Here is a 22,070-nt window from a genome sequence, read left to right as displayed (position 1 = left end):
CGAGTCTAGATTTATGGTCTATCGTCAAGATGGCCACGTCCGAGTTTTTTTTTTTTTTTTTTTTTTTTGTTGTATACTGAATCGAGGCTCGTGAAAGAGCTAACATTTACTTCACAAACAAATCGACCAGACAAACAAAATACACAAAAAGAGGGAGCGGAAGACAAGATGGGGAGAAAAGGGGAAGCACACAAACACAACATCCGAGAGCAGGGAGATGTGTGGAAGGGAGAGGGCCCGGGGGGAGGAGGCATGGGAAGGGGGGGGGGGGAGGGAGAAGTATAAAGCACAAGGACACCAAGGACTTCCAGGACAGAAGTTGGTATTTCAAAAAGGGGAATTGGGGTGAAATTAGCGGGGGTAGAAAAGATCAAGGTTTTGGATGGGGGAAGAAAAGAGATGGTGGTGAACAGCTGTTTTAAAGACTTGGAGGGTGGAGTGGGATTGAAGAGAGTGAGGGAGTTTGTTCCAGAGGCGGGAGAAAAGAGGAATAAAGGAGTGAAGGTGAGCAGAGAGTCTTGATTTTGGCAGTTTAACCAAAAGAGGGTTGCAGGCAGATCTTGTGCGACCTGTAGGAATATTTGCGGGACAGAGCCCAGAGAGAGCTGGGGGGGCAAGGCCAGAGAGGAGTCGGTAGAAGACGGAAAGACCACCAACCTGCCTGCGGTGAGTGAGTGAGAGGCCCTTGGAGTTAGCTTCATCGCGGGAGATTCCAATGATTCTGAATGCTTTGGTTTCAACAGCGCGAAGGCGAGCTAGGTGTGAGGCAGGAGCACCAGCCCAGAGGGGAGAGCAGTATTCCATTGAGCTGCGGATGAAAGCCTTGTATGTGGTGAGGAGCTCAGGTGTGCCAAGGAAGGACTTCGCACGACGGAGGATGCCCAGTCGGCGACTGGCTTTGGAGGCCAGATTTGAAATGTGGTTTTTCCAGGAAAGATCATGGCAGATAGTGAGACCCAAAAGCTTGAGTGACAGAACTTCTTGGAGAGGATTATTCAGAAAGTGGATGGGAGGGTTGTCCAGTCGGTCTTTTCGGAGAGACATCGTAAGAGTGTGAGATTTGTCAGGATTGAAAGACATGTTCCACTTGTTTGCCCAGTCTGTGATTTTGTCAAGGTCTGCAGAGAGTGAGGAGGCTGCAGACTGCCGATCTGAGGGATGAAGAATGGAGCGACAGAGAGTAGAGTCGTCAGCAAAGAGATAGAGAGGATTTTCAAGAGAGTCAGAGAGATCATTGATGAAGACCAGAAAAAGCACAGGGCCCAGAACACTGCCTTGGGGAACTCCAGCCTGAACAGGAAGAGGAGATGAGAGAAACACATTCAGGGCCACACGTTGACTACGACTAGAGAGGAAGTCCGCCAGCCATGCGTGGAGATTTCCATGGATACCAAAAGAGGAGAGTTTGGTGAGCAGAGCGGGGTGCCAGACTGTATCGAAGGCACGTGATATGTCAAGGGAGACAGCTCTAATTTCCTGTTTGGCATTGAGGACCTCCATCCATTGTTGAGAAAGCAGAAGCAGCATGTCCAAAGTGGAGTGTCCAGGTCTGAAACCAAATTGATGATCAGAGATCAAGCCATTGGAGAAGAGGAAAGATTTCATATCTGAAGCAATGATGGATTCCATGACCTTGCTGATAATTGGGAGAAGGCTGATTGGTCTGTAGTTGCTGGGATCTGTTTTTGCACCTTTTTTGTGCAAAGCGGTGATGACGGCAGATTTCCAAACAGATGGAAGATGACCTTGAGCAAAAGAGAGGGTGAAGAGAACAGAGAGAGGGAGTGAAAGAGCGGAAGAACATGATTTTAGGACCCGTGGGCTGATGCCGTCAGGTCCAGTTGCAGAATCAGAGTCGAGGGTTGACAGACACTTTTCCACCTTGTCAGGAGGAAAGGACACAGAGTCCAGGAGCAGCTGGGTACGACTGGGTACGGTGGGTACAGAGAGGGATGGGTTTGGGACACAAGATTTAGAGGCAAACACAGAGTTGAGGCATTCGGCTTTTTCACGTGCGGAGTCAGCCGTGTGGCCATTTAAGGTGAGGGAGGGGATGGAGGGGGAACAAACACCAGAAACAGATTTTACCAGACGCCACCAGGATTTGGAAGAGGGAGACAGATAAGAGAGTTCGGTCCTGAGGACGGAGAGATATTGTTTCCTGGCTCTCCTGAGGGTGGACACACACTTGTTTCGGGCTTTGTGAAAGGAAATGAGATTTCCTTCCGTTGGATTTGCTTTCCAGGAGACGAAAGCAAGTTGTTTCTGGGCAATAGCCTCACCACAAGATTCCGTGTACCATGGACGGGAGGAAGGGTATGACAACTGAAGACGAGAAGGGATAAAACTGTGCATGAGAGAGAGCAATTTACTTTGGAAGAATTCCCAGGATGAGTTGATGTTAGAGGCAGTAGAGATGGGAGACCAGTCCAGATGATTGATGGCTGCTTGAAGACCGTGCCAGTTGGCCTGAGTGAAATGCCAGACTCGTCGACGCTGAGGAGGCTCTCTGAAAATGGTCAGAGAGATGTCCACTTTAACAAGCACATGATCAGAAGAGCCGATTGGAGCAGAAGAAGAGCAGCAGACATTTTCAGGGAAGTTAGTCATAACCAAGTCCAGAAGAGAAGATTCTCCGTTGACTGAGATCCGGGTTGGGAAATTGACAGATTGTGTCAGTCCCAGTGAGTCACAGAAGTCCTTTGCTGAAGAGCCATGGCTGGTGAGAGAGGTACCCACCCCCAGCCAACTGGCATGGTGACAGTTGAAATCACCACATATGAGGAAGAGAGAGTTGGGATGGGTAGATAGAAGTTGGTCCATATTATCAGACAGCGAGATGTAGATGGAGTCATCACTGTTTGGTGGACGGTACAACACGCATATGAACAAAAGGTGGGAGCGAAGGGGAAGCCGTAGCCAAAGGTATTCCTGGGTGTGAGGTGGAGGGAGGGCAGTGCAGGGCGAGTGAGGAAGAGAGTTTTTTATAAAGATAGCAACCCCACCTCCAGAACGAGGCTCAGGTCTATCATACCGGAGGAGGGAGTAACCTGGGAGAGATACCAAGGAATCAGAGACATCATGAAGGAGGAAGGTTTCTGTTAAGCAGATCACGTCTGGTTTGTCAGAAGCAACCTGTATGGAGAGATCAGTTAAGTTTGAGCGAAGGCCCCGGATGTTTGAGGTCCATACTGTTAAGGAAGAGGAAGGGGGAGCATCGGATACAGAACAGGGGGGGGGGCGGTAGGGCAGGATGTGGAAGAGGAGGAAGAGGTAGGGAGAGCTGTTGCAGGTGTGTCAGAGATTACAGAATAGCTTGGAGAAAGGGAAGAATGGGGCGGACAAAAGGTTTGATGGTGTTTGGGTGAGGCGCAGTGAGGTGTTATTTGAGGAGGGGGAAGAGTGAGGCAGAAGGTTGAGGAAGATGAGGGTTAAAGTTGGAAGGGGGAAGAAGCGGGGAGGATGCTTTGAGGATGAGGGGTGAGAGGGGAGTCTAGGAGGGGAGGAGTGAGGGAGAGTCTCGGAGGGGTGGGGTGTGGGGGGAGTTTAGGAGGGAAGGGGCAGGGGGGGGGGGGAGATTTGAAAGGGATGGGTGTTTGGGAAGATTTGGGGGGGAGGGGCAAGGGGGAAGATTTGACAGACATGAAGAGTGTGCAGATTTGACAGAGTTTGCAGACAAGTGCATGAAGCCTACAACAAAGATTGTATAGTGCCAAGAGTCCAAGCTGGAGGTGGTGGGGTGACCGTTTGGGCTGCTTTTCATGCAGGGGGCAAAACTGACCTGGTTGTTCTGAATGGAAACCTGAACCAGTTCAAGTACAGGGCCATTCTGGAAGAAACATTGCTTCCATTTGCTCGTGCAGCCTTTCGAGGAAACTTTGTCTTCCAAGATGACAATGCACGGCCTCATCGTGCTCGCATGATCCAACACTTTCTTGCTGACCGTGGTGTGGAGCATATGGAGTGGCCTGCGATGTCCCCGGATATGAATCCGATAGAGAACTTGTGGGCAGAATTAATGCGTCAAATCGACCACTTGGACCAGCAGCCGACCTCTGTGCGTGAATTGCAGCAGGCTATTGTCACTGCATGGCAAGCGATTCCTGTCCAAACCTTGGCAAATCTCGTGAACAGCATGCCTCAACGTGTACGTGCTCTCCTGAATGCTCGTGGGGTTACACGAAGTACTGAACTGTAATTTTACTGTCCGTAATCCCAGTCGTAATTTAACTTTTGTTTTTGTTTAAAAAAAAATTGGCTCATGTGCAAAATAAAGAGATACTTCTGGAAAACATACAGAAGTTTAACACAGTACTGTCCGTGAATTGAGTTCGATATCAGTTCACATCACTTTCAAGGATCAATTTATTTGCTTCGACATGTCAAATGTGGTTTTTGTTTCTTTTAAAGGTCACATTAACAAAATCTAGAATAATTTCAACATAATTCCAATGAACTTTTGGTTCTAAGACATCTTGAAAAGTAAGTTCACCCCCACAAAAAAATATTCCATATTAAATGCCAATTCTGTATTTGTTGCATAGATCACGCTCAATACATTTCAAACTGATAAAACTAAGCGTTGTCCCTGTCATCGTAATTGTGACGTCGTAATTATGGCACCAATGACGTCATGGTTAACAACGCCATTCCCCATATGGAGTTACTTACAATGAGCCATGTTTCAATTTTAAAAATGTGACACGGCACACACTTTACTTTACTGAAATGCATACACAAATGTTATATTTTCGTCAAAAATCGGCGGAATTTCGCCAAATCTGTTTTGGTCGTGTGTTAATATACCTCAGCGATTGACAAATCTGAAATGAGAATTTTATTTGAGGTCAAAATTACCCCGTGAGGTCGCGCCGTACTTTGCCTGCTAGTCATTTGCAGCGTGATAATTAATTCCATGCCCACTCTAGAAGACTCTTCTTCTTCATGCAATAACAACTTCTAGCTTCCAGACCGTACATCCAATCATCTTGAAATTTTGCACACATGTTACACTTCATTACCTCCAACATAATATAAAGTTTCACGTCGATCAATGAAGCAGTTCAAGAGGTATAAATTTTTTAATATGTTCGTTTAATTACTTATATCTGCCAAACCACGTGACCTATCACAAATTCCAAAAGGTGATTTTAGTCGACAGATATGCTGAACACATCTGTGAAGTGTCCCCTCGATAGGATCACAAATGAGGGAGGAGCTTGGTTTTAAAAGTTTATGCTTAAAAACGTCATAACTCCAAAACCATATGATGCATGACATCATTCTCGCTGACTTTTTTGTTCGACATGGGTATGCGATTCTGCCTGCAAAGTTTGGCCTCGATCTGTTCAGTCGTTTAGGAGAAAATTGGATTTTAGTGGTTTTTCACTCAAAACAATATGGCGTCCGAACCACGTGACCTACGACGTCATTATAATTTTATTTCTGCATCAATTTATAGCGAGAAGATGCTCAAGAAATTTCATCCTGATCGGATAAAGTTTTTTACTTGACGAATTATGACGTCATAACTGCGGCACCTATGACGTCATCATTCGCATATGCTATTCCGCATGGAGAGTTCTTTGCAATGAGACCTGTCTCAATTATTTCTGTGCAGCGGTTTTTGAGACATAGAGGTGCAAAGTTTTTTGGTTTTTCCAAGATGGCGCCCGTAGCACGTGACCTGTGACGACATAATATTCACTAAAATATTCTACAAGAGGAGTCCCTCCTATGGTGAAAATTACATGTCAATCGGACCAACGGTTGCCAAGAAAATTAATTTTTAAAATGCAGACACGTACGCAAGTACATACGACGTACGGACGGACCCGATTGCTTAACCCTACCTTTCGTTTCGCGAGCGCAGGGTAATTACCAAAAAACTGTGTCATCTCCAATCCAGGAATTAGGAACAACATAGAGAAATGCTCTTTACTTTCAGAGAAATTGAACTAAGTTCAATACGAGGTGATAATATTTAGATAACAAATTTTAATTTTAAAAAACCCACAAATTTGTTTTTTGGGTGAAGGGGAAATCAATTTATTATGTACATTCGGAGGTGGTCTCCCCTCTGAGCTGGCTCCCCTGGGCCCTGCGTCACACCTTCACACTGTGGAAACCAAGGCCCTCAATATCATTGGAACCTCCCACTATGAAGCTGAGTCTCTGGGCCTATCACATTCACATCACAGACAGGTCAGTGTTCTCTGTCTTCTACCTCCTTTTTGGTCTTGCACCCTCTGCCCTCTCTGCCCTTTCTGTGCTTTGGCCGGCAATTAAGAGGGAGGGTTAGGTAGGCTCAATTGGGTTATAAAACATTGTTATCGGGGTAGGAGTGACATAAAATGGTGGTGCACCTCCTGATAAAGCCCGACGGTTTTTTGGTTTTTTAAAATCAAGGTTATACCTTATGGAGGAGGTGAACGAAGGTAAGCAGGTTTGACATGGCCCTGATTCAACGGCCTCAGGAAGGTGATTCACCAACATGGAGTAAAAGAGGAACAAACAAGTATTTAACATATTTTTTTAATTGGTAGTGTGTTCTAATTTATTTTAACATTTTTATTGGATCTATTTTCCCCTAAATTTCTTTTTCTTTTTTGAAGTTTCCTCTATTTCAATTAAAGTCTGGTAATCGTGAAGCTATTGAATTTACTTGAAAGGTGTCAAGTTCATGTAAACTCTGGTATTTGTGGAGATTTTGTACAGTTAATATAAATACAAGTGCAGTGCGGTATTTCTATTAACTACATAAAATCTTCCTTTGATGCCATGCCGCCTTCCCTCTTTTCTTAGGCATTTATGTATGAATTGGAGATAGCCGTATCTGTGCTGGATAAACCACAGAGCTTCTATGATGTCATTGTTTTTCAGGCTGAGAATTGGTGTAAAATACCGACTTTAAAAATCATGTATTCCGCCCCGGCAAGCGCGAAAACCCCAAGAAATGTCGGCGTTCAGAACATAATCTATATTATAATAGCCGTAGATGATTCTGTCTGTCTGTCTGTTGGGCGTCTGTCCGGGGTGTGGCTTACTCGGTTTGCAGAGTAGCTCCACCCATAGCTCCACCCATTCTGGGAGTGGCTTCATATAATTATAAACAAATATCCACCATTTTATTAACTCGCATAGCTTTGAGGCCTGTTTTGTAGGCCCGTGGTGTCTTGCTCTCTCTCCCAGTTTTATTTCAAATCAAATTCGATATATCATTTCATTTTTCACAGTCGCTAACATAGTTTTAGACTCGGTTGAAAAAAAACGGGAAGAAAATCCGATGAAAGTTGCCGTTTATAGAACGAAATGAATTCTCAAACGCCTGTAACTTCAAGGCCATTGAGTCTCTCTCACGCCTTTATCTCCAATCTAACTCACCATCTGATTTCATTTTTATCGATGGTTTTGGACTCGGTGTCAGCAACGCGGGAAAATGCAGAGATATATTTTTTTAAATACACCATATCACCGCCCACCGCCAAACCGCCAACAACTGCCCAATATGTATCATACACCGCCCAATATGTATCATACACCGCCCAACATGACAGACGGCAACATGTCGACATTATCGCTTTTTCTTTAAACCGAGTGAACCGAGCCGAACCTAATGAATTCACCGTTTACTTTTGATGACAGTCGTCACAAAACGACATATATTTCTTCGTTTTTATTTCATTCAACATTATTAGCCGGAAGTAAAATATGGTTCAGGAAATTACCGAGAGATATTTCTTCGTTTCTTTATTTATTAGTTATTTGCGCATACACTTTAAATAGGTTTATTTGAAATCTTTAATTTTCACAATGTAATATATTTGTCATTTGATGATGACGAGACACTTCCTCTTGACTCGTGACAATTCATGCGTTGCGTGGAAACTTCCATTTCCAAAATGAATGACACAGTCGATGAAGAACGACTCGGTGTCAGCAACGCGGGAAAATGCAGAGATATATATTTGAAAATACACCATATCACCGCCCAACAGCCAACAAGTATCATACACCGCCCAACATGACACAGACCGCAACATGTCGACATTATCGCTCTTTAAACCGAGTGAACCGAGCCGAACCGAATACACCGAGTGAATTCACCGAGCGAATTTCATCCAATTCCACCGAGTTTCATGAAATTACCGAGAAATATTTCTTCGTTTTTATTTTATTCGTTACCAGCAGAAGTACCCAGCGTTGCCGGGCGGGGGAGGGGGGAAGGGGGAAGGGCACGTACACTTTAAACATGTATATACATGTGGGATGTGGGATATATACATGTGGGACATGTGTATGTGTGTGTGTGTGTGTGTGTGTGTGTGTGTGTGTGTGTGTGTGTGTGTGTGTGTGTGTGTGTGTGTGTGTGTGTGTGTGTGCGCGTGCGTGCGCGCGCGTGCATATGTGTGTGTGTGTGTGTGTGTGTGTGTGTGTGCGCGCGCGCGCGTGCATATGTGTGTGTGTGTGTATATATGTGTGTGTGTATGTGTATGTAGGCTAACCCCCGCTCTAGCAGGGAAAATGGCCTTAAAATGCATGTTGTTGTTGTATGTGTATATATATGTCTGTGTGTGTGTATGTGTGTATATATGTCTGTACGTGTGTGTCTGTTTTTGTGTATGTGTATGTGTATGTGTGTGTGTGTGTAGATGTATATATCTATCTATAATTCCAGTAATCTCTGTATGTATGTCTGTATGTCTGTGACCGCTGTTTCTCGACAACCACGGGTCCGATATACTTTAAACTTGCCAGGTATATTGCTGGGGACCCGAGGATGTGCCTTTTCAAGGTTTCATATTAATCGGAGAAGTAGTTACCGAGCTATGTCCAAAAAACGATTCAACCAATCAGAGAGCAGCGAGCTATCACGTGTGCCGAACGTGCCGAACAGACTCTGCCTCGGACGGCACATTTGAGAGCGTATTCATTTATTTCACGTTGGCAAACTATGTTGCCGTTAAACTATGTTTTAAAACTAATTAAAACTAATTTGCGATTCTTTCGCTTTCCTGCGCTTTTGTGCACGCTATGGCGATTTCTTTACCAAACTCCGCAAGCCGTTCGATTTGGACCAAACCATTTCATGTAAATAGAGGGGGGGGGGATTGTCACCGTACTCGCAAGCCGTTCGCTTTGGACCAAACCATTTCATGTAAATAGAGGGGGGGGATTGTCACCGTACTCGCAAGCCGTTCGCTTTGGACCAAACCATTTCATGTAAATAGAGGGGGGGATATAATTTTAGATATAGATATAGTACGGGCATGCCCTAGTGTGTATAATGTGCATATATGTGTATATGTGGATACATATGTGTATACATATTTGCATATGTGCATATGTGTATATGTGTCTGTGTGTGTGTGTGTGTGTGTGTGTGTGTGTGTGTGTGTGTGTGTGTGTGTGTGTGTGTGTGTGTGTGTGTGTGCGCATGTGTGTCGATGTACGTGTGTGTATATGTGTGTGGGTGTATATGTGTGTGTGTGTGTGTGTGTATATGTAAACATGGGCCGGTGTGTGTGTAAAGTGTGAGGAGGTATTGGAGAGGAAAATGTAGAGATATATTTTTTAAAATCGCGCCATGATGATAAACGAAAATACACCGCCTAAAATAACAGTCGAAATATATTTAAAATTCGTCACACACATCCATGCCCGTGGGATTCCCACGGGTGGGAATCCCACGGGTGACCCCGCTAGTCAAGTATATTGTGTCAGAGATAAGTATTGTTCTTAACATGGCTCACAAAGCTTCTAAAATAAGCTGAAAATATTCGAAAAGTACTTCAGGCAGTAAGTATTTAGAAAATAAGTTATAAAAGGATCATGATAAAGTCATGTGCCCCTGGTTTGAGGTTATGTTCACAGTGTACATTGTAACTCGTCATGCCACTGAGGTAGTAAACTAAACATAAACTAATCCGATTTTGAGCATACGTCCCACGGCTTACAGGTATGTATTTCTGTCTGTCTGACCATATGCTGGGTGCTGCACCCATGGCGCAACTTGTGCCTCAGACTGGCGTGCTGCAGAGTTCCAAATGGGCGAAATTCTTTACCAACTCTCAACACACGCTCATCTGCGCTCAATTCAACTGGTGAAACAAAATCCAAATCCTCATTCCCTTTTCTCCATCCAGAAGCCTTTTGCTTCGGTAGACGTAGTTCGTCATGGTTGTGTGAGAGAAACTTTCATGATAAAGCGGTACAAACTGAATCTACCTTTTTTCACCTGGACTTGTTGCACCTGTCTGTTTCTGGTGTACATCTGCGTCTGAGATACCATGGTTGTGTGTAAAACCTGTCTGAGTGGCATGATTGTATGTACGATTTAGAAACGTGCTGCATCAAAATGTTCCTCATCATCTACTCTGCCAGTGCAGTAGTTTATGCAGCATTCCTGCTCAAATCTGTATCCAAGATCCAAGATAAAGAAGTCTGGAAAGGCAAATATAGGCACATTTATCAATACTTCAGTCTGGAAAGCAAAGCTGCATTCCGCAAACCACTGAAGATTCATATTTCTCAGTGGTCTTAAGGGGTTTTAGAAAGAAACAAGTCAGGAGACGACGATGGTTCACGAGCGAGCGGTATTCAATGACAAAGGACGGACTATGGCCGAAACAGGCCCAAACTGGGGTGTCTGGGGCCCACGTGGCAGGTGTCGGCCCCCGACATGCGGTGTACATGCCTATTTACAAAGGGCCCCAATGCGCTGCGTGCACAGGCCTTTAAGAGCCAGCTGTACGTAATTGTGTGTGGTGCTGGCCTGGAAATGTCAAAACGAAGGTTACTGACCTTGAAATGAGATAGAAAATAATGTATAATCAGTTATGAGGTTAGTTATTTAAACAATACCGAAAATTCGGTTCGATTCTGACAACTTTGAAAATTTGACCTTTGTGACCTTCAAAGGTCAAAGGTCGAAGATTCTGAAATTTGTTGGAAAACTTGTATGTCATGATTTATGTGATAATATAAGATAATGTACGACATTTCACCCTATCAGGAAGCGAACAATGTAATAAAACCATCAAAAATCGACTTTTCTAAATTTCGTGACCTTGTGACCTTGACCTTGGGGCGAAAATGAAAAATCGAGCTCCGTGGGGCTAGACACATGACATTGGCCTAACCAAATACCGAAACCCCTGTCAGATTCCACCAACTCCCTCGGAGAAGATGTAGCTTGAACTCGATTACCCCCTAAAAAAGACATCTTTTTCGGGCGTGGCTCCGCCCACAATGGGCGCAATACGCCCACTCTAGGCAGGACACAACTAGATCATGATATCGACCTCCCACCCAAGTTTCATCAAGATCGGATGATATCATCGGGTAGTTATGCTACGGACAGACAGACAGACAGACAGACAGACACACAGACACACACCCATGACGAATATAGTGGTCACTCTGTTTGATAACTCGTGAACCAAAAAAAACATGTATTGGCAAAACTTTTGACATCAAACTCCCTGTTGTTGTCATTCAGTACAGGACAGGTGAGATTTGAGGTGCTAAATGCGAAAGGTGACTCATGTACCATAGTCTGTTGCAGAATGTTGGTTCCGCCAAAGCAGGTTAATAGCCAAGGGTCATGCGGCCTGGTTATTGCTATTCCTCTCCCAGCAGTCGTTCGGGTAGGAATTTGTAATTTGTTCAGGTTGCTGTTGATGGCTTCCCTACTCTTCATGAAGAACACCGTGAGATCTTTAACATCCACCAACTAATGCCAGCAGACAGGATGCCCAGTTTAACGTCCATCTGAGGGATGGCACTGCACACACTTCCATGAATCTTCTACCTGCGAAACATCAGGATGGCAGTTTATAGCTTGGTTAGGATTTATACCCAGGCTGGAGTGTGAAAGTGAAAGGTTATGATTTTCAAATTGCAATAAATTCTCGTTAAAAGGGGAGGAAAAGGCAAAATAGTTTATTTCATTAACATAAACAAACTGTAAATGGACAAACACCTCGGACTCATTTTGGTTCTTCAATGTACACCAAAATCTTAGAACAAAACAAAAATCTGCGATGTGAAAACGACCAGAAAATGCGCACGAATGTAATCAACAGCACCACGACGGACACAGATAGCAAGGACGTTACGATTGAAGCAAACGCTGATCAGTGATCAAGTTCTTCAGCCATGGCTTCAACAGCACTAGAAGTTTGAGCGTGTGCGGAGTACCGGACGCCTGCGAGCCTCGTTAGAAATTGGGCTGCTTTGGCCACTCATTCTAAACCAGGCCCTGGCAAGCTTTGTCGAGCACAGCTCCTGGTATACATTCTTCCTGGTTCCAGCACCATGGAGTGCAGACGACAGCCGCCCTTCACAAACTTGATGCATTGAAGGTGATTTGTTGAACAGCCATCTGCCTGGTACGCGTACCAGAAAGAAGAAGAAAGTATCAGAATCTTTGAAATGAGAATTTCATTCGGAGAAGACTTTTGATTTGGAATTCAGCTAAGGATGGAGGTTAGTCTGGTGGTCTCAATTCGTTTTGTTACTGAATGAGCACATGTTCACCAAAAAAAGGGAAAAACAGGAATAAACAGGTAAAAGATTGATTATTGTGGAAATAAAATAAAACATATTTAGAATCAATGACCAAACGGCATCAAACTCATGGTCAAGCAGAAAACAAATACAATTATCCATTTGTTCCCTTCTGACTTCTGTCTAGTATTTAACAGGTGTTTGGAAGTCCCCGGCTTACAAGGTGAATCTAATGTCACCTCCATTTCATCGTTTCAGAAGTGAAGGTGTATCCTACCATCCAATTTGTATTGTAACAAATGTGACAATTCTACACATTTAATCCCCAGAAATTTAATGGAAAGCCTAGTTAGGAAACTACAACCTCACTTACATATTTGATAACTGTAGTCGTGGGAAGCATTTATGATGAAGGCTCGAGTACTTGGGAGGAAAAGGTGTTAAGCAGATTTGGTGTTTGGTTTCACTTTTCCTGGATATGATCAGCACGTTTAAAGGTTTCATTGTACCGGTATATAGTGGGTGGCAGGATGGCCTAGAGGTGTGCACACTGATGTCTAAGCTGTCTAGCTTGTGTTTGATTCCTGACAACTATAAACTGTCATTTGGTGTTTCACAGTCAGGATGAAACATCAAAGTGTGCTCGGATGGACATTAAACGGGCGTCCCGTCTGCTGGCAACAGTCCGTAGACGTTAAATGAGCGTCCCATCTGCTAGCATTAGTCGATGGACGTTAAACGGGCATCCTGTCTGCTGGCATTAGTCGATGGACGTTAAACGAGCATCCCATCTGCTAGCATTAGTCGATGGACGTTAAACGGGCATACTGTCTGCTGGCATTAGTCGATGGACGTTAAACGGGCATCCTGTCTGCTGGCATTAGTCGATGGACGTTAAACGAGCATCCCATCTGCTAGCAGTAGTCCATGGACGTTAAACGGGCATCCTGTCTGCCGGCATTAGTCGATGGACGTTAAACGAGCATCCTGTCTGCTGGGATTAGTCGATGGACGTTAAACGAGCATCCCATCTGCTAGCAGTAGTCCATGGACGTTAAACGGGCATCCTGTCTGCCGGCATTAGTCGATGGACGTTAAACGAGCATCCTGTCTGCTGGGATTAGTCAGTGGACATTAAATGAGGGTATTGTCTGCCGGCGTTAGTCAGTGGACGTTGAACGGGCATCCTGTTTGCCGGCATTCGTCGATGGACGTTAAACGGGCATCCCGTCTGCTGGCATTAGTCGATGGACATTAAACGGGCATCCCGTCTGCTGGCATTAGTCGATGGACATTAAACGGGCATCCCGTCTGCCGGCATTAGTCAATGGACGTTAAACGGGCATCCCGTCTGACGGCATTTGCCGATGGACATTAAACGGGCATCCCGTCTGCCGGCATTAGTCGATGGCCGTTAAACGGGCATCCCGTCTCCCGGCATTAGTCGATGGACGTTAAACGGGCATACCGTATCCCAGCATTAGTCGATGGACTTTAAACGGGCATCCTGTCTGCCGGCATTAGTCGATGGACGATAAACGCCAAACGGGCATCCTGCTTCAACTGATTTTCATCGGCCTTCACCGATTGTCATCAACCTTCACAGATTGTCATCAACCTTCACTGATTTTCATCGGCCTTCACGGATTGTCATCAACCTTCACGGATTGTCATCAACCTTCATGGATTGTCATCAACCTTCACTGATTGTCATCAACCTTCACTGATTGTCATCAACCTTCACCGATTGTCATCAACCTTCACCGATTGTCATCAACCTTCACCGATTGTCATCGACCTTCACGGATTTTCATCGACCTTCACGGATTGTCATCAACCTTCACTGATCATCATCAACCTTCACTGATCGTCATCAACCTTCACAGATTGTCATCGGCCTTCACGGATTGTCATCGGCCTTCACGGATTGTCATCGGCCTTCACGGATTGTCATCGGCCTTCACGGATTGTCATCGACCTTCACGGATTGTCATCGACCTTCATGGATTGTCATCGACCTTCACCGATTGTCATCGACCTTCACGGATTGTCATCGACCTTCACCGATTGTCATCGACCTTCACCGATTGTCATCGACCTTCACCGATTGTCATCGACCTTCACCGATTGTCATCAACCTTCACGGATTGTCATCAACCATCACGGATTGTCATCAACCTTCACGGATTGTCATCAACCTTCACTGATTGTCATCAACCTTCACAGATTGTCATCAACCTTAACTGATTGTCATCAACCTTCACGGATTGTCATCAACCTTAACGGATTTTCATCAACCTTCATGGATTGTCATCAACCTTAACGGATTGTCATCAACCTTCACGGATTGTCATCAACCTTCACGGATTTTCATCAACCTTCATGGATTGTCATCAACCTTCACTGATTGTCATCAACCTTCACTGATTGTCATCAACCTTCACTGATTGTCATCAACCTTCACGGATTGTCATCAACCTTCACGGATTGTCATCAACCTTCACTGATTGTGATCAACCTTCACTGATTGTCATCAACCTTCACTGATTGTCATCAACCTTCACAGATTATCATCGACATTCACGGATTTTCATCAACCATCACTGATTTTCATCGGCCTTCACTGATTGTCATCAACCTTCACGGATTTTCATCGAATTTCACTGATTTTCATCGGCCTTCACTGATTGTCATCAACCTTCACGGATTTTCATCGACCTTCACTGACTGTCATCGACCTTCACGGATTTTCTTCGACCTTCACTGATTTTCATCGGCCTTCACTGATTGTCATCAACCTTCACGGATTTTCATCGGCCTTCACTGATCGTCATCAACCTTCACGGATTTTCATCGACCTTCACGGGTTTTCATCGACCTTCACTGATTGTCATCGACCTCCACGGATTTTCATCGACTTTTACTGATTTTCATCGACCTTCACTGATTGTCATCGCCCTTCACTGATTTTCATCTACCTTCACTGATTGTCATCAACCTTCACTGATTGTCATCAACCTTCATTGATTTTCATCGACCTTCACTGATTTTCATCGACCTTCACTGATTTTCATCGACCTTCATGGATTTTCATCGGCCTTCACTGATTTTCATGGGCCTTCACTGATTTTCATCGACCTTCACGGATTTTGATCGACCTTCACGGATTTTAATCGACCTTCACGGATTTTAATCGACCTTCACCGATTTTAATCGACCTTCACCGATTTTCACCGACCTTCACCAATTTTCACCGACCTTCACCAATTTTCACCGACCTTCACCGACCTTCACCGACCTTCACCGACCTTCACCGACTTTCACCGACCTTCACCGATTTTCACTGACCTTCACCAATTTTCACCGACCTTCACCAATTTTCACAGACCTTCACCGACCTTCACCGATTTTCACCGACCTTCACCGATTTTCACCGACCTTCACCGATTTTCACCGACCTTCACTGATTTTCACCGACCCTCACCGATTTTCACCGACCCTCACCGATTTTCACCGACCCTCACCGATTTTCACCGACCTTCACCGACCTTCACCGACTTTCATCGACCTTCACTGATTTTCATCGGCCTTCACGGATTTTCATCGGCCTTCACTCATTTTCATCGGCCTTCACTCATTTTCATCGGCCTTCACTCATTTTCATCGGCCCTCACTGATTTTCATCGGCCCTCACTGATTTTCAATGGCCTTCACTGATTTTCATCGGCCCTCACTGATTTTCAATGCCCTTCACTCATTTTCATCGACCTTCACTGATTTTCATCGGCCTTCACTCATTTTCATCGGCCTTCACTCATTCTCATCGGCCTTCACTCATTTTCATCGGCCTTCACTCATTTTCGTCGGCCTTCACTCATTTTCGTCGGCCTTCACTCATTTTCGTCGGCCTTCACTCATTTTCGTCGGCCTTCAGTCATTTTCGTCGGCCTTCACTCATTTTCGTCGGCCTTCACTCATTTACGTCGGCCTTCACTGATTTTCGTCGGCCTTCACTCATTTTCGTCGGCCTTCACTCATTTTCGTCGGCCTTCACTCATTTTCGTCGGCCTTCACTCATTTTCGTCGGCCTTCACTCATTTTCGTCGGCCTTCACTCATTTTCGTCGGCCTTCACTCATTTTCGTCGGCCTTCACTCATTTTCGTCGGCCTTCACTCATTTTCGTCGGCCTTCACTCATTTTCGTCGGCCTTCAGTCATTTTCGTCGGCCTTCACTCATTTTCGTCGGCCTTCACTCATTTACGTCGGCCTTCACTGATTTTCGTCGGCCTTCACTCATTTTCGTCGGCCTTCACTCATTTTCGTCGGCCTTCACTCATTTTCGTCGGCCTTCACTCATTTTCGTCGGCCTTCACTCATTTTCGTCGGCCTTCACTCATTTTCGTCGGCCTTCACTCATTTTCGTCGGCCTTCACTCATTTTCGTCGGCCTTCACTCATTTTCGTCGGCCTTCACTCATTTTCGTCGGCCTTCACTCATTTTCGTCGGCCTTCACTCATTTTTGTCGGCCTTCACTCATTTTCGTCGGCCTTCACTCATTTTCGTCGGCCTTCACTCATTTTCGTCGGCCTTCACTCATTTTCGTCGGCCTTCACTCATTTTCGTCGGCCTTCACTCATTTTCGTCGGCCTTCACTCATTTTCATCGGCTTTCACTCATTTTCATCGGCCTTCACTCATTTTCATCGGCCTTCACTCATTTTCATCGGCCTTCACTCATTTTCAACGGCCTTCACTCATTTTCATCGGCCTTCACTGATTTTCATCGGCCTTCACTGATTGTCATCGGCCTTCACTGATTTTCATCGAGCTTCACTTATTTTCATCGACCTTCACTTATTTTCATCGACCTTCACTTATTTTCATCGACCTTCACTTATTTTCATCGACCTTCACTTATTTTCATCGACCTTCACTTATTTTCATCGACCTTCACTTATTTTCATCGACCTTCACTTATTTTCATCGACCTTCACTTATTTTCATCGACCTTCACTTATTTTCATCGACCTTCACTTATTTTCATCGACCTTCACTTATTTTCATCGGCCTTCACTGATTTTCATCGACCTTCACGGATTTTCATCGACCTTCACGGATTTTCATCGACCTTCATGGATTTTCATCGACCTTCACTGATTTTCATCGACCTTCACTTATTTTCATCGACCTTCACTTATTTTCATCGACCTTCACTTATTTTCATCGACCTTCACTTATTTTCATCGACCTTCACGGATTTTCATCGACATTGACGGATTTTCATCGACCTTCGTGGATTATCGTCGAGGGTTTTGTCTTGCCATTTCCGGGACTTTCATCAACCTTCACGGATTATCGTCGACATTCTCGGGATTTGCGCCACCATTCGCGGATTTTGCCTCGCCGTTCGTGGTTTGTTCCTCGCTATTCGCGGTTTTCCGTGACTCGGGAACATATCTCCCCCACACCCCCCCTTTTCTATTGAAACAATGCCCCGCTTTTCGCAGGTTTCGCTATTCGCGGATTTTCCAGGAACATGGAACCCCGCTATTCCCCCGTGAATAGCGGGGTCCGACTGTATTAAAAAAAATACAGCAAAGAAAGGTGAGAACATAATAAATAAAACATTTTAAAGTGCAAATGCTGCTTATAGCTGGAATAGTGAACCAACACTCAAAATTTAACGTCATTGTTTCAAAGTCTCAAAGTTATTGGAATTTTTAGCATGATTGATTATGCGCTTATTAACTGACATTAAAATTGAGGATCCGCCTTTAGAGGCCATTTTTCCCCGCAGAGCAGGGGTTGGCCTTTTAGGGGCACTGTGGTCCCCTTTCTGAAGCAATGTTTTACGGCCAGATGCCCTTCCTGCCACCAACCCTGTGCCCCAAGCAATTCGCCTTTGTAGATCAAAAGAGAAACACGGAGAGGTCATCCGTCTCAGCTGTCGAGGCAATGAAGACCCCCGATTGACCTCTTGCGACACACAGGGAATTACCAGTCAACTGGTACTCAATTTTTGCCGATCTCAGAAGGATGGCAGGCTGAGTCAACTGGTGTTAATCAACTGGTGAGTGGTGAGTCACCAGTCAACTGGTGAGTCAACTGGAGTCAACTGGTGCAACCCCCCTGGTGTTAATTGAGCCATCAACCGGGATTTGAACCCAGGATCCTCGGATCCCAAGCTGGCATCCTAACCGCTAAGCCAACACCAGGCTTGACATGAATCTTGAGGAAAAAAATAATTAAATAAACAATACAGCAATTAGAGCATAAATGTAAAAACAAAATAGAGCAAGCAGAGGGTGACATCTCCAAAAAGCCATCCAGTACAATCTGGATGGATGGGTACTTTACCTCTGAGCCAATTATCTTTGAAAGATGGAGTTCCTTTGAGGTAAGAATCTGGTGCCCCAAGCAATTCATGCAGAGAATCAGATAGGTCTGAGGGTAGGTATTGCCATGGCTTTTTGCCACTGTGATCACGCACCTGCAAAAATCACTTCCATGAATAAGGAGTCATATTGTAGACAATTTATGAGCAGGGTGATCCATAATTAATTCCATATTTTAAAAAGTTTCTTTGGATGCAAAGTCAAGCCTCGTGGAAGAGCGAGAACATACTGTAGAGTGAGTGGATCAAAATGCAATAGAACAAAAGGAACAGCAGAAATAGAGGAAGGGGGCGGGGGGGGGGCGCGCGTCAACAGCAGAGTTGAATGACAAAATAGAGGGAGAAAGAGAAAGAGACAAGAGGGAATGGGCTGGTCCATGGGGCCCGATCGGGACTCTGACTGCGACTGTGACTGTGACCGCACTGCCCTGACAAATCCAGACAGCAGGAAAGAATGGGGAAGATTTGGCCCCCGACTTGCATTGGGGGGTACAACCACCACAAAGAGGCATATCCCATAGTTGTGACGAGGCTGTTTTCCACGTTGGTGGTTTTGTCAACAGGTGTAACTGCCATTAACTGGCCAGGAATTGATCCAGAAATGATATAATAGTCAAACTCAGCCAAAGTTGAATGCTTGTTTGGTGCGGAATGACTTCAACCCAACTCATTGAACCTGACATCCTCTGCAATACAATGGACGGACAGAGATACTGGGAAATCATTCAAAGCTTTCCTCTTCCAAAAATTCAGCCATGGGACAACACACATGAAAGCAACATGGTGCCCCACCACAGTTCTCACTTGGAGTTCGTAATTGGTTGGATACCCACTTTCCACACAAATGGATCGGATGATGGATCAGATGACTCAGCTGGAGGACTCCAGTAAATTTAGGTGGAGTGCCGTTCGGAAACGAGTGGCAAATTTGATTGGTCGAGATGAAGTAAAATGCCATAATATTTTGTCGAGGTACTGCTAAACCGAAGGTTACTGAAAGTGCCAAAAAGGCGATTTATTGATATTTCTTGATTTGGGTTCTATAATTCAACTATATAATTCAATTCAATTAAAATGAGTATTGTAAAGATTGTAGAAAAATGAATCAGAAGTTTGCCGCCCTTGATGTAGCATCTTTTACGCCACCTTATTTAACACATTACAGCCGTTCTTCTTGCCTGTTGTTTGTCTCCTTTATGACATCCTTAAAAACAGTAACTTTCCTGTTTGGAATGTCTTTCAGACGCAGATGGACGCAGATGGACAAAAAAAATAGTTATCTGACTCCTCTCTGAGAATGTGTGATCGGGATGATTTCAGGTCCAAAGTATTTACTAAACTTCAGGTTCGTGATCTGATTTATGTTCAGATTAGAGTTCAAATTCAACATTCAATGGAAATCAAGTCGTTCCTCGATCATAAACTGACGATTGTACACAGACACACAGATGGACAAATGGACAGACAAAGTGACCCAATTGCTTAACCACACTTTTCACTTTGCGCATGTGCGTTAAAAATTACAGGCCACCTTTGTTTTCAATTAGATTATCTTTGAATTACCTTATTCACATGTTTCAATGATCTTTACCTCGGTGTTTGCACCAAAAGCACCGACCAGCATCTTGAGAACCTCCAGGTGACCATGCAGTGCTGCTAGGTGGAGTGCCGTGTAGCCTGTACCTCGTGCTGGGGCATCGACATCCTCGGGTGTGCCCGATCGGTCATTTAATAGCTGCAGAACCGCTTGCGTCTCTCCACGTTTCGCCGCCCAGTGCAACGCAGTGTAACCGGTCACAGGGTCTCGGTGCCGGCATAGACCTGGCTCTACTTTGACTATATCTTTCAAACTCAACCAGTGGCCATTGGCAACTTCAAGGAGCCAGTGTTGTTCTGCCGCAGCAATTGCATGAACACTGCCCCAGAGCCACCAACTGCTACTCGCGGATGACCCTTGGCTTCTCCGTTTGCAACTGCAACTTGGTCTGCGAAGTGACCAAGATGAAGACGAGATCTCTTCATCGCCTAAAACACTTTTGGTTGCCAATCGCCTTTGTAGATCAAAAGAGAAACACGGAGAGGTCATCCGTCTCAGCTGTCGAGGCAATGAAGACCCCCGATTGACCAGATTGACCTTCTTCCCAATATAAATTTCAGAGCAGGAAGACCTAGACCTGTCTAGAGAGCACCTTGACTCTGATTTACATTCTTGTGAACACGCTGTAGGTAAAAATGGTCCCCTCACCCAGAAATCGTTCTTTTCCTCCACGTCCATATCCCTTTTAACATCATTTGAATTCCAAGTGAGTTCTGTTTCTACATCATCACCACTTAAACCTCCAGCATAACCTGAATTCATCAATTCCATACAATTAATGTCCTCAGTTCTTGAATCATACTCCAACTTTGGTTCAGCTGGTCCTGCCATGATAATCGACCGTGATTCTCCAGGCACCATGGTTTCATCCTCGATACCATGACAGGAAGAGTTGTCCATCGAATCGAGGTTTATATTACTTATTGTTTGGATTTCCCATTGATCTAGACTCAAGTTAATTGGTACAGCCTCAGCATGAACGTCCAAACTGGTTGACATTCCTAGTTGAGATTGGGAAGAACTCAATATTTCATTTGAACATGGACACAAATCTGTCAGACACTTTTGTTCTGCCCATTTATTTTTAAGAACAACCATTTGCTCTTCACCCTCCAAATGCACAAATGCAACAAGTGAAATCAGCCCTTTCAGCGTTTCCAGGGTTACGACTCTACCCTCAGGCTCAGTAGGCAGTTTTTTGAAAGCCTGGATTAGTTCTGCGCTGCACATCTTCCCACCTGCTCTTCTAAGCAAAGTAATCAGCGCTTCTTGTCTAGTATCCATAGTTCGACTCCAAACTCCAAGTTTTCCTCAGAAATAACGCTCACGAGACGACACAAGCCGCATCGCGTGTTGAATGCACCTATTAAAGGTCCCGCGCACGACGGGGGAGGAGCTAAGTTTGTTGACTTCCGGTTTCAAAGTGGTGGTGGACAAATTCGTGGGCGGAGTAGTAGGCGGGTTCTGGGGGCGGGGCACGGAGAGCGTTGAAAAATATGTGGGAGGGATGGTGGAATGGATCAAGCTGTGAATGAGGATGGCTTTCCTTATTTGTAATTTTATTTATCT

General features: G+C 44.8%; 1 protein-coding gene across 1 annotated transcript; it reads right to left on the bottom strand.

Annotated features, from left to right (window-relative positions):
* Nucleotides 1-11,918: 11,918 nt before the first annotated feature.
* Nucleotides 11,919-21,884, bottom strand: LOC137419212 (uncharacterized). The gene is made up of 3 exons (XM_068105361.2): nt 20,496-21,884; nt 18,868-19,000; nt 11,919-12,389 (listed from the first exon to the last, which is right to left on the bottom strand). Exons 1-3 carry the CDS (start codon nt 21,783-21,785, stop codon nt 12,175-12,177), a joined length of 1,638 nt encoding a protein of 545 aa, XP_067961462.2. The 5' UTR covers nt 21,786-21,884; the 3' UTR covers nt 11,919-12,174.
* Nucleotides 21,885-22,070: the final 186 nt, after the last annotated feature.

Source organism: Myxine glutinosa, chromosome 1 (genome assembly GCF_964187855.1).
Source record: "Myxine glutinosa chromosome 1, kmMyxGlut1.1, whole genome shotgun sequence".
In the NCBI taxonomy this organism is placed as follows: domain Eukaryota; kingdom Metazoa; phylum Chordata; class Myxini; order Myxiniformes; family Myxinidae; genus Myxine; species Myxine glutinosa.
The sequence above is the reverse complement of the archived record's forward strand: the minus strand, read 5'-3'. Positions and strand labels throughout refer to the sequence as shown.